The sequence below is a fragment of the Vicugna pacos genome, chromosome 15, assembly GCF_048564905.1.
Source record: "Vicugna pacos chromosome 15, VicPac4, whole genome shotgun sequence".
Classification (NCBI taxonomy): Eukaryota; Metazoa; Chordata; class Mammalia; order Artiodactyla; family Camelidae; genus Vicugna; species Vicugna pacos.
In genome coordinates this window covers 11111090-11124942 of record NC_133001.1, presented here as the reverse complement: position 1 = coordinate 11124942, position 13853 = coordinate 11111090, and the positions used below count along the sequence as shown (strand labels likewise).

Genomic DNA, 13853 nt, shown 5'->3' with positions numbered 1-13853 from the left:
AAGCAGATACGGATCCAAATTCTTCATAACAAAATATTTACAAGTCAAATCCAGCAATTTGTATACAGGATTTTATTTTATTTTATTTTATTTTATTTTATTTTATTTTATTTTATTTTATTTTATTTTATTTTATTTTATTTTATTTTTTGTGTAAAGGATTTTAATATACTATGACCAAGTGGAATTTTTCTGAGAAATGCAAGATGGATTTATCATATAAAAATCAATCAATGCAATTAGTTGTAACAGATGAAAGAACTATCATTTCAGTAGATGTATTAAAAATGACTCTGACAAAAATTAAATATCTGTTCAAATTAAAAACAAGATTTAGAGAAAACTAGGAAAAGCAGGGAATTTCCTTCCTATAAAAAATACTTAATAATGAAGTATTGGAAGTTCTCTCCCTGAGACTGGGAACAAAACAAAGACATCCATTTGCACAACTTCTATTCAACATTTACTGGAGGTCCTAGCCAGTCCAGTAAAGCAGGAAAAAGAAATAAAGTGCATAATGTTGGAAAGAAAGAAATAAAACTGTCTTTATTTGCAGATGACATGATTGTCTATTTAGGAAATCCTAAGGAATCTACCAAAGAAGCAAGGCACAAAACGGTATCTACTGTGCACAGAGGTACAAGACTCTTTCTGCCAGTTTCCAGTTAGTTTTCAGTGAGGATTGTTCCGCATGTAGATATGTTTTTGATGCGTCTGTTGGGGGAGTTGAGCTCCATGTCCTCCTACTCTGCCATCTTGATCGACTTCCATATTCTGTGTCTTGATAAGGGTGTAGGTTACATGCATGTATGCATTTGTCAAAACTGATCAAACTGTGCACCTCAGATCTCTGCTTTCCAGAATATATAAATTATATCTAAATTTGTAAATGTGCTTTGTGGCAGTTTTAAGGACCCTGATACCACTATAAATTTTTTTTTCCAACCAGTTATGAATCTAAGAAACAGGTTTGAACAAAATAACAGTACAAAAGCTGGTCATTTCTTGAGGATTCCATTTTTCTCATGCCAATATGCTTTTCATTTAGTATTTAGACTATAATGAAACCCATTCATAACCAGCTCAGTGGGAGCATATGTGTGGTCTGTACACACCAGCCCTAGTTTGTTCATTTTTCACTCTTTTCTATATGTTTCTGTGAAATTATTCTGCTAGAATTACCAAAACTCATACTTGTTTGAGAAGTCAAAGTAAGAGAAAACCAAAAAAAAAAAAATTTATATTTTAGTTCATTAAATTATGACATGCTTCATATAGAAGGACTAACATTAATTTTGTCTTGCATTCCTGTTGCCTCTCCATTGGTGGGTGCTTAGCAGGCACTGATTTCTTGAATACGTGACTATGAATATTGTAAAACATTTTATCTGAATTTCATTGCTGATGAGGAAGTGCATTGTCTCTCTAGAGAGGTTATTTTCTTTAAGACACTGTTAAGGACAGGAAAGGAAATCTTGAAAATATATTTTCAAGTCTGAATCCCCAGTGCCTGGAACAGTGTCTGACATACACTAGATGTTTTAAAAAAATATTTATTGAATGAACGAAAACTGTGGTGTTGCACAGAGGTTTAGTAGTCTAAGTTATTGTCTTTTGGCTGATTCCTGCCATGAATTCAAGGCTGCCTTTGGAGGAGGTTATTATTCCTGTAAGATACACTAAATCAAACAGAACAAGCCAGTAATTCTGTTTTCAGCTAGACGAATTTTAAAAATCTTGTATCTTCAATATTTTAAAATTCACTTTTACTGAGAAACAGTTTGCACATAGTGAAGTCTACCCCGGGTAAATGTGTAATCAGTGCACTTTGACAAATGTGTATGGTCATGTCAGTGCCACCACGGTGAGATATAGAACATTTTCCTTTTCCCCAGAAAGTTCCCTGCTGCTGCTTTGTGGTCATTCCCCTCCCCCACCCCCAGCTTCTGGCAGCCACTGAGCTGGTTTCTGTCCTTGAAGCTTCACCTGTTCAGAATGTCATCTAAATGGAATCACACGGTATACGTACGTTTTGTGTCTGGCTTCTTTCACTTTGCAAACGGCCTTTGAGATTCATCCAAGTTGTTGTACTTGGATCAATGATAGTAGTTTTTTCCTTTTTATTTCTGAGTAGTATTTATATCTACATCTTAAAAATTTCACAAATAAGTCTGTTGGGCCATCGCTAGGCAGACATAAGGAATAATGATCTAACAACTTTGCACGATCTTACCACACTTTGCCGCGAGGAGGAGGTAATTGGTTCTGCTGGTATGTCCCACATGTGACCTTGGATGCTCTTGTGTCAGAACGTTTAGCTTTCAGTTGGACTACAAGTTTGGGGGAGATTTCACGAATGGCGGTACTGGCCAGTACCCCAGTAGCAGCTATGTGTGAACTTGACCTCAAGATTTTCTTTTTTCTTTCTTCAGGAGCCTAATGGGTGGTGCTCTGAACTTTTATGGATTATCTGGACAAATACTAAATAAGTAAATAGCTCTTAAACCTTGACAGAGGTGGCTACTGCCCACTGTATAAGTAGCTGTGGTTTCTAGGCCCATGATTTGGAAAGATTGATGTCTTTTATGGTGATGCAGTGGGTAGACGATGAAGAGCACATTGTATGTAGTCTATAGATTTTATTCTAGCATGTTGTAATCTGCTTTTTTGTCTTGCTAAGTCTGAGAAAGTGGCATAACTCATGAGCTAGATGTACTTGGGAAAATGACATGGTAGACAATAGAAGTGTTTGAAGTTTAAATGATTACTTAATGAATTTCAATTTTACTTTATAGGAACAGTCAAATGCTTGATGAAGATGATGTATTGAATGAGACACCAAAATCTTCCTCAGTTGACTTGCCTGTTGAGACAACTGGTGACCCACAGCTGGAAAGAAGCACAGAAATAGCAGAGACCCAGCCCACTGCAAACAGCATGGTGAGAAATTTAAGGTCTCATCCATTTAAAACATGCTCCTTAGGTAATCTGAGGAGAGAAAAGACAACCGCTATTAGACGTAGCATGACAGTCTTGCTAGCATTGATCTGCTTTTGCTGTTTTGAAGTTAAGCTCTAGAGAATATCACCTAGACCAACACTTCAGCTAATAGAGATATTGAATTTCTCTCTTGGAGAAATTTGACTAACTCAGTCCGTGGTTGCAGATGGATTTGTTTTTTAATGGCAGTTTCCTGCAAAGTAAATAACTTTACAGTTTCATTAAGGATGCGGGCTCTTTTTAGCAGTTAATATGTAGGTGTCTTTTTAGTCTCTCCCAGGTGAATGCAGAGGCATGAGTAAGCAACAGCCAAACCCTGCCCAGAGGAGAAGAATCCTTCCAGCCTGGATGTTAACAGAAGATCTAAGTGAGCAAAACCTTTCAGCGCCAGTCAGCGGTGGAGGTGGGTTTTGTTTCAAGAGAACATTAAGCAGAATTTGAAAGCTTTTCTGAACAAATGATGGAGATAGAATAGTGATTGTGTAAGTGTATAACTTAAGCTAACATTTTTTTTAGATGTATCCATGAAGTCTAACTTAAAACATAAGCTATTTTATGCCACCTATCAAACACCATTCTGCTAATTATTTTTTGCTTTAACAAGTGCTATTAATCTTATGTGCTGAACTTATTAATATACATTTTCAAACTAACTTGTTGGATCACGTCTAAGATAAAAGACAAGCTCAGTAAGAGTGTTTAAAATTTATTTAATTAAACATAAAAGTGCCAGGCACACAATGTTAAGTGCCGAAGGAGTCAAAGAAGATGAGACCAGTGTCCTAGCATATAGCTTGCTGTCATGGCAGATACTGCAATGACTTGCGTCATCTGCTGGGTGTTCCCATTAAGCCAAGATTATTGAAAGGCTTACTAGTTGTTTTTTTCAGTCATCTTCGGTTTAGTATCTGTTGGCTGCTTGTTTTTCCTTTATCTGGGTCACGTTTTCCTGGTTATTCTATTGGATGGATGTTATGAATGACAGCATGTAGAGGCCTTGACTTTATGTTCCTCTGAATAAGTGTTTTTATTCCAACAGGCAGTTAAGTTGGCGTAATAGGAAATTTTCTTACTGGTTTCTTAATGGGCTTTTAATTCAGGCCCTGGACTCTCTTTCTCCTGTGTGTACAGCAGCTGCAGTCCCCGCCTGGTTCTTCCAGCTTCCAGCTGCTGCTCTTCCTCCGGGTTCCTGGGGTTTCCCACGTGCACATGAAGTTTAGCAACTAGCCAAGGATTTGGGTCAATTTTACATTAGATTTTGGTTCTTGCTCCTCTAAGCCTTTCTTCCTTCTGGGATTTTGTCTTTAACTTTCTATCTGCTCCATGAGCTTCAAACTCTGTCCCCTGACTAGTTAAGCCAATAAGGCTGCAGCTTTCTGTCACCTGTGAATTGAGGTTTGCCCTCAGGAGAAACACCACAAATTCACAAACCTCACAGGCCGTAGTTAATTTTTCAAGGTCAGACTCTTTATTTCTGCCTTTTTGGTTACTCTCCAGTGCCTTCAAATACTTGTTGTTTTTTTTAATATTTTGTCCAAAATTTATAATGGCTTTGTTTGGGATGATTCACTCAATCAAGCTACTCTGCCATTTTACTTTGGACATTATCTTTTATCAGTTAACAGCACAATTGAATAAATATTTCAGTTGAATGTTATGATTCTTATCACTTCTCATACTCAGCATAGTGATCCTAGAAGTCTTCTAAAGTTTTTGATCAAATATGTTGCGTACAGAATATTCCTTATTTAATGCTAGTTTTGATTATAGTAGGATCAGAGCGATCTTGTGGGAAAAACAGGTTATGTATTATGTGTTGAGGGAGATGCTATTTAATCTGGAGAATTTTCATATCTAAATCTAAGATTTCCTGGCAAAAGTTGTATTCCAGGACAGTGGTTTTCAATCTACTATCCACCATCATTACTTGTATAATATATTCTTACTGGTAACATTTCTCATTCACTATGGTGCTCCTCAATTTGCAGGAATGGATTGGAGAATGGGGGATGGTAGTGGAGGAGGGGCAAGTACTTTCCCTCAGCAGAACATTTTCTCTAATATAGAGACAGTAACTGTTTGAGCAAAAATTAGACCAGTGTGAACTGACTCCTTACAAGTTCTTTTCTTTCGGAGTTGTTTTGTACTGCAACTGCTTCTTGACTACCGCTGTTACATTATTTATAATAGTCCAAAATATGTTTGCTTCAAATTATAAATATAGCCTTTAACTTTCACTTGATAGATGTACCATATAAAATAAGAAGCACTTTTTTGTGCACTTCGCCTTGAAAATGCAAATGAGAATAATGTGACATTGATTTGAACAGGAACACTATATAGTTCACTATGTACTTAAAATATGAAATACTTCAAGAGAAAGTAAAAAAGCCTTTGCATTCAGGCATATAGTCTTATATTTTAGACTTTGGGGAAACACTTGTAAGAGCAAAGTTAGGTTACTTAACTCCTTTAAAGACAGGAAGACAGAAGTAAAGGACAGTTTAGTGCTTGAATCCAGCTAGTTAAAGGTTGGAATAATTTGACTTCTGCTGTGTAGTTTTTATTATTATTGTTATTGTTTTGTTTTTTAAGTAATATATCATCCAGGTCAATAGACCGATGCTAGTGATTTTTAAAAATCAATTTCCTGGATGCACTGTAGGCTCATTCAGATGTAGAATAGTTTCTTATGTCTTTTAGAGCGTTAGTACTATACTGTGTTCATGGATCTTTATTTCGATGATCTGAAACCATCTTGATATTTTGGAACCTTCTGTATCATTAAGCACAGGACATGTAATAATGTTAATTGATGTTAAATGACCTGTCTAAAATCGTAAATGCCAGAGCTATAATTGAGAACAGCTCTACTTGACTCTTTATATAAAGCTCATGCTCCGAACCATGTCACTATATGGCCACCTAAATGTATGTTCTGGGAGTTTGGTTTTGGTTCTGTTTCTTATTTTACTAATATGCCCTTGCATTCTCTCCTGGATCTTTTCTCATTGTAACTGTTGGCTTAATTCTTGTGTGTATGTGACTGTTGGCATGATCAGTCTATCCTTTCTGTTTTTCAGCCAGTATTGTTCTAGTTTATTCATTTTTCTGGGTCCGCAGATACTAGCCCTTGGATGTTATCATGAATTTCTCAGGCTTGGGCTAAAATTTTTTTCGTCTCTCTTAATGATCGATAAGTGAATATATTTGGGGAAAGGCTATTAGAACCTTCCCTCTCTTTGCTTCCATTTATCTGTGTTCTCTCAGCCTTCTGGGCCCCAGGACGAGTTACAACTCCTAGTGTATGGCGCTCTTGCTAGACTGAAAAAAGAGCTCTTACATTTTCATGGGTATCATGGTACCCTTTAGTACTCCTTTCCCCATCTTCTAACCCTCCAACATGAAGTCATGAAAAGTGACACATGCTGAGAAAGACTGAAGTAGTAAGTAGTCCCCAAACCATTTGGTTTGCATTTAATTTTGTACTCTGAATATTTTCTGTATGACAACTCAGTACAGATTATAAATACTTAACCGACATTGTTTAATCTAATTATGGTTCAGAGTTTACTTAAAGTGCTAGTTGTTCTATGTATTTATTTTCAGCAACTTGCTCAGTGATCTAATTAACTCTTTTTTTTTTTTGCCTCTTGGATTTTCTAGCTGTATAATCATATCTACAGAGTTGTGATCATTTTGGCTCTTCAGATCTGTCTAGTGCTTTTTAAAACATTTTTTATTTTATTTTGTAAGTAGATCCTATAAATCCTAAATAAAAATGGATAAAACTGGCATCTATATTTTATTCCGGATTTTAACAGAAATTCTGTTAGTGTTTCAGCATTTGATATGATTAGTATTTGATTCTGATACTCTTACTGTGTTTAGAGTGATTGATTGATTGATTGATCGATTGAGGGATAACTGCTGACTACTTTGAAAAAATTTTTGGTGTAGAAACAGTCCTGCATTTTCACGTGTTAACGTAACTACTGGTGTCGGTAGATTTCCTAACATACCATGCTTGTGTTCCTGGAATAAGTTGATTTTATCATGGTGGCTTATTATTGCTGTGCTCGGCTAGATTTGCTAATATTTAGTTTAGGACATTTATGTCTATATTCGTAAGTGTGGCTAGTATTTTTCTCCGTGTGTGCCGTCCATATCAGATTTTGGCATTAGAACTATGTCAGCACTGTATAAAGTGAATTAGAAGACTTTCCATACATGTTCAAGGGCAGTGTGAATAACAGAAATATCTGTTTCTTTGTTGAATTTTACTTTATCACAGTCTGGGCCTGGTGCCCACTTTTTGTAGTTGATAGTTCTGGCGTAGGAATAGGTAAGTTCTATCAGTAAAAAAGAATGGAACACCCCAAAACAGATTAGAATAACATACATTTAATGTACAAAAAATTATCAATTCAAATTGCTGGAGAAAGGATACATTATTATTAAATACGATACTGGGAAAATCAGCTTTGCATTTGGAAGAAAATAATAATAGAGCAATGCTCATAACATATTCATAAATAAACTTCTATTACATTAATAACCAATGTAAAAATTGAAACTGTTAAGGCATTTGAAGACACTATGAAGAAATATTTTTATTACTTCTGGGAGACTTTCTTAATGATGGGGAACCTCGAACTATAAGGAAAAATTTGACAGATGTACTTAAAGATGAAAAAAAATTTTTATGCAAAAGACACTGTAAACAAAGTCAGAGGCAGATAGCAGACTGACAAACAATATACTGGAATATATTATTTGTCACGGTTATGAAATAGAAGATTTTTAATAATCGTCTACTTAGTAACATAAAAGAAAGTAGAACTCAGTAGAAATTTTGGGTATTGTATATTATATACCACAGAAGAATAAATATAAATAACCAATAAATATAGGACTATTATCAGATAGGAACATGTAAATTAAAACAACCAGATATTAGTTTTTATTCATTAAACTCTTCAAAATCGAAGCAATTGATAATATCCAGTACTGACAGAAATAGGTATCATCAAACATGGCTGGTGGAACTGTAAGTTGGTATAGCCTTTAAAGTTATTTGCCAAAAATCTGTTAAATCTTTAAATATACAACACATTTTGATCCAGAAATTACAATTCTAGATATTTATCCCACAGAAATAGTAACATGTATACTTTTAGCCCTGTGTATGTTTATGTATTTGTAGATATATTTGCTTAAACTTAGGAAAAACTTAAGGAGGATACACATCAAATTTGTTTGTTTGTTTTTTGTTTTTTTAATTGATGTATAGTCAGTTACAATGTGTCAATTTCTGGCATACAGCATAATGTCCCAGTCATGCATATATATATACGTATATTCATTTTCATTTTCTTTCTTATTAAAGGTTATTACAAGACATTGAATGTAGTTCCCTGTGCTATCCAGAAGAAATCTGTTTTTTAGCCATTTTTATATATAGTGGTTAACCTTTGCAAATCTCAAACTCCCCAATTTATCCCTTCCCATCCCCTTTCTTCCGGTAACCGTAAAATTGTTTACTATGCGTGCAAGTCTGTTTCATCACATTGCTAATGTAGCTGTTAGGAGTGGTTTCTTTCGAGGACAAGATTGCATGGATGTGATTTTAGCGACGTCTATGCATGTAGTTGAGCTAGCATTCATATAGTACTGGTGTGGCTCATGCAAGTAAATGCAATTCCAATGTAATTGCTGGAAATAAAGTGATTTGTTCTAATAGCTAATTTTTTTCTATTTCTGTTATTTAACTGTACTTTTCTTGAATTTAGAAAAATATTTTATATGCCAGATATAAAGTTTTTTATGAGCCAGTTATTTATATAGTATATATATATACTTTGTGAAGAGCATTTTAACAATATCAAAATGCCTTATGCAAAGAGAAATTAACTGGTCCCCAGAACGAATATTTGTAGTAGATAATTTGGAATTTTAAAGAATTTAATATTTTAAATATATATTTAATTTTAGAATTTTATATACATGTGTGACACTTGGAATGCGGTAAACTGCCATTTGGGCAAAAGCTGTGTCTTACTTAACTTACAGTTTTTTTAGGTCTTAGCTTAATAAACAATATCATAGTTGATTATTTCCCTTGGTTCAGCTAATTCATAACTGTTGTAGCATTTGGTCATTTGCTTCACCAAGCTGTACAGTCAGTCCTCTTTAGTCTTATTTCTGACAGTTTCTAAGATGATATGAAATATTTCCTAATCTATATTTAAAATGAAGTTTTAAATAAGTGAGGCTAAGTTTAGTTATTAGATAGTTTATTCATAAGTTCCCTTTAATAATACATTATTTTTAGATCGGTTCAGTGACTTTTTTCCTGTTTAATAATATGGACAGTGTTCTATTAGTATTTCTTTCCTGAACTTAATAAAGGAGTATGATTTCAGGCCATTTGAATATCCTTTAGAACAGCTCTGAGCCAATTACAGCTCATAAGCCGAATTCAGCACACTGCCTGCTTCTATAAAGAACATTTTATTGGAGCACAGCCATTCTCATCCATGTATGTATTGTCTGTGGCTGCTTTCACACCACAAAGGCAGAGTTGGGTAGTTGTGACAAATATTATGTGACCCACAGTGCTTAAAATACTTAGTCTGACTTTTTACAGAAAAAGTTTGCTAAGCCTGGCTTTAGAGCATTAGGATGGTGACTACGGATTGCCTTACATACCTGTATCCAGGCATCCAGGCTCTCAGGGGGCTCTGCGGCCAGTTTCTGTTTGTGCTCACAATTCATTTACTCAGGCATATTCATTGAGCATATTCACGAGTTTTTTGTTAGGCTCAGCTCTAGATACTGGAGTTGCAAGTTGGGAACAGTGAACAAGGCACAGAAAGTCTCTGCCCTTATGAGGTAGGGGAAAAAGACAACTAACCATGAAGATTTTCCTCTTAAAATAAGTAGATCTTTTTACATTTCAGATTAGACAGTTCATGAATTTGTTAGCAAAATATGATACTGACCTAACTGTCCCCACTATGTTGAACCTTACGTGTATGGGATGTAGTGCCCATTGTTAAGACTTGCTTTCTTTTTTTAATTTTGTTTTGTTTTTTAACACCTTTATTGTGGTATGATTCCTGTACAGTAAATCACACATATTTCAGATGCACAGTTTGATGAATTTTAATAGATGTACATATCCATGAAACCACCACCACAATCAAGAGAGCTAACATTTCCAAGAGACTTGTTGTCTTTATCAGTAAATTTTATACATTGCCCTCCCTTTCTGGTTATTTTGGGTTCTCAATCTATATGTAAGATAACTGAAGTTGCATTCCTCACTGTGGATGTTAGGGGCTCAATGGATTTGTAAAATTCGTTGGGTCGCTATGTGTCAGGTTCTCTGTTAGAGAAATTCAATGTTAAAATTAAAAAGAACATACATGATAGCTAACATGCATGTGGCACTCTGATAGTTTATATATATCTCACCTCATTTACTTCTCCTGATAACTCCATGAGTTATGATTGTAACTCCCTTTTTCTAGATGATGAAGCCAAAGTTCAGAGAGGTGAGATGAAACTGTTAAAGGATGGAGCCTGCCCACATTAGCATCTTGGCCTGGGTGACTCCCGGGCAGGAGCTCTTGGCCATGGTGCTGCTTAGTACTTTCTGAGATTTGCAAATGTGCATTTTGAGGTTGGCCTTAACATAAATAGAACTTTAATTTTCCTCATTCCTTTTTCTCTCCTTCTATCTTTTCTTTTCTTCTTCGTTTTGTTTTTGGTTCGGATTATTGACATTTAAACGTACAGGAGATAATTTTTTTCTTTTTTTTTTTTATGTGTACGTACTTGTATATGTTTCAGATAATAATGTAATCCAGGGAAGTGGAAAAGAAGGAATCTGCAAAGATAAAACCCAAGTAAGCATATCACAGCAAGGAAGAAAGCGATCTATTTCATCAGGAAATTCAGAAGGTACATCAGCAGAGGAAGACGCAGGAAAAAAGTGTAAAAATGCTGGTCAGGAAGAGTCTATCATTTCATCCAAGGTGAGTTTTAAAAATTCGTTACTTGATGGTTTATTTTCTTCATCAAGTGTTCTAGTTAGAAATAATTATATGCTGTATATGTGAAGGAAAAAACCAAAACTGCTTTTTATTATTGAGTTTGTCAAAATAAAAACTAGCCCAGGGTTTTGTTTTTGTTTGTTTGTTTGTTTGTTTGTTTACTAATCTTTAATATAGTATTTGCATTGTAGAAAATAAGGCTATTTAATTTAGAAATCTTCAGACTGGAAGAGGGTGGAAACCACGTGACTCTGATCATAGTTTGATATCTCCATTTGGAAAACCTGGTTTCTTCTATTCTGTTGGCCATTCTCAAACTGCCTGTCACTACCTTTTTCTTGATGCGTATGAAGAGAAGGACTGATGGGTAGTTCTTAACACCCTTTTGCAGGATTACTTCTGGGCTAACTTGCAGTATTTATAAATCTTTTCTTTGCTCTTTCAGTTTTTGCTAATTCACTGGAATGGTTTGATTGACTTAAGCATTCTTTGATACTGGGTACTTAAAGCAAATAAATTCCATTTATTGGATGCATTTAGAGAGAGAGAGAAGGTTAAAAAGAGAGAGGGAGAGATGGCCCTTGGGCGAAAGATCAAGTGTTCTTCATTTCAGAAGAGGGGTGACTTTCGATGACAGTTTTCATGATCCTTGTAAACCTATGGCTAAGCTCTGTGGGTCCCCAGCTTTTTAATCCCAGCAAGAGCCAAAGGAGTAGGATTGGTTTTAGAATAGGATGCACTGGATTGATTGAAATGCCAGCAGCTGGCCCAGAGAGTCAGTCCTTTTACAGTACTCCTCTCACTCCTGCCTCCTGTCCATTTAGGGAAGATTCTGCTTCCTTTCTTCCAGCTAGAGAAGTGGGGTCTAATCACGATACACTCAGCTCCTTTGCTTACTTATGGAGTCACGTTTAGTAAATGAAGACAAAATGTATTCTGATTTCATATATGTTGGCCATAAAAACTTAAGATAAATATAACTTTGAGCCCTAATAGCCTCTACCCTCTAAACATACTGCTGACTTAAAGCAAATAGACTTCCAGATATTTCTCCTGCAAAGATGTGTTTATTTTGGATCAGCAGAGAATTGCAATTCCGAGTCTGCAGTCATGGGTGAGCCACGTGCAAGTTCCTCATGGCTAGGGAAGGAAAATGCTTTTATAGAGGGGAAAAGGCAGTTGGGAGGGCGGTAGTAGAGTCCATGATTTTTCATTGGCTGAGTTTTTGCCAGGACAGAAGAGGAGTCTTTCTTCTTCCTGTTGTGCTCTGCTGTCATCACAGAGCATGAGAGCTCTGCCTTCTTGTCTCCTGACTATTTAATTGAGGTTTCTGTTTATTAATTTTTCACATTTCCCCTTTTGATCAAGGTCATTCTCTGAAAGCATTGCTGATCAAGAGTCATGTTTTCTTGTTTTAGTGGCTTTGTACCTTCATGCCAGGAAGGACCTTTCCTGGGTATGGTGTCTCACATTGGTGGGAAAGTGCACAGCACAGATTGGAAACTTATTGTAGTCACATTCAAGTCCAAGGAGGGGTAGGAGGAAGCACTTTCAGGCATTTTTTAGTCTAAAGTCTGTATGTTATCAAGATTGTAGAGATTAGAGAGCATCTGAAGTGTTGTGTCATCATCAAAGGTTTGGCAGACAAACTTCCAATGGGCCTGGTCTGGATATCTTGGGAAAGCTGTCTCATCAGATATCATCTGCGTCAATTATGGGACATCTTTACTTTCAGGTCATCAGATGATATGCAGGTCCAGTCAGGGTTTGGTGCATTTTTTAGGTGTGTCACATGAATCCAAGAGTCTGTTCCTTAGAGTTTGGTAGCACAAGGGTTGGTTAGCCGTACCTGATAGGGGCCTTTCTAGCGAGGTCGAAGAGAATTCTTCTGGAGGTGTTTTCCAATAGACAAAATATCTGGGTTGCCAGATGTGATGTTTCAGGTCATCATCTCCTGAGAATATAGTGTGAAAAGATTGCTCTAGCCAAAACGTGGTTATTTTTAATGAAGGAATTAGGCCTTTGCAATATTGGAGTGTCTCTTCCTTTATCCCTTGTGAGTCAAAAGAGGCAAGAGCCAAGTGCACTGAGCATCCTGTGAGTGTCTTAAAGGGTGAGAGCTTATGCATTCCGAAAGGGGCAGATCTGAGATTTAGAGAGATCAATGGCAATGCATTTGGCCAAGGTGTTTGGAGGGCCTTAACAAATTTTGCCGATCGAGTTATAATAACACCATTAGTGCGTTCAGCTAAACCAGAAGACTGAGGGTGGCAAGCATGGTGAACGCGCTGTGAAACTGGCCAGGCAGCCTGGGCTTGTTGGCGTGCCCAGTCAGTAAAATGTGTTCCTTGATCACCGTGACATTCGAGAGGCGTTCCTCAGGCAGGGATAATCTTTTCTAAAAGGACCTTAACACAGAAAAAGCAGTAGCCTGTCTGCAAGGGAAGCCTATTTGTATGTAAAAACATACAGACCACTAAAAAAACATTTTTATATCCATGAGACAGAACAAGTTATATGAAATCCATCTGCCAGACCTTGAATGGTGCGTTAGGCGGTTTAAATTGGGAGCAGTACAAACAGGCTTCCCTGGCTTGTATTTGGGACAAGTAGGGCAAGTGAGGTAGACACCTTTGGTGGCCTTGTTAATGTTTCCCCATCAATATTGATTCGGGAATGCTATCATTTTGTCAGTAGACCAGTGCTATAGTGCACGTATTGTGGTGAGGAGAGGGGAGTTTAGAGTCTCCAGTCAGGCTGGGTTGTAATTTGGTCCAGACCAGAGCTTTCTCT

General features: G+C 36.3%; 1 protein-coding gene across 5 annotated transcripts in view; it reads left to right on the top strand.

Annotated features, from left to right (window-relative positions):
* Positions 1-13853, top strand: part of LOC102540945 (aprataxin and PNK-like factor) — an 86345-nt gene that overhangs the window by 21932 nt on the left and 50560 nt on the right. For all 5 annotated transcript variants that reach the window (XR_012058919.1, XM_072937616.1, XM_072937617.1 and 2 more), the window contains exons 4-6: positions 2796-2940; positions 3271-3403; positions 10858-11042. Coding sequence is in view for 4 of the 5 variants with exons in the window: in XM_072937616.1 (XP_072793717.1) it covers positions 2796-2940; positions 3271-3403; positions 10858-11042 (463 nt within the window). In the remaining variant the exon portion in view is untranslated. The remainder of the gene's footprint in view (positions 1-2795; positions 2941-3270; positions 3404-10857; positions 11043-13853) is intronic.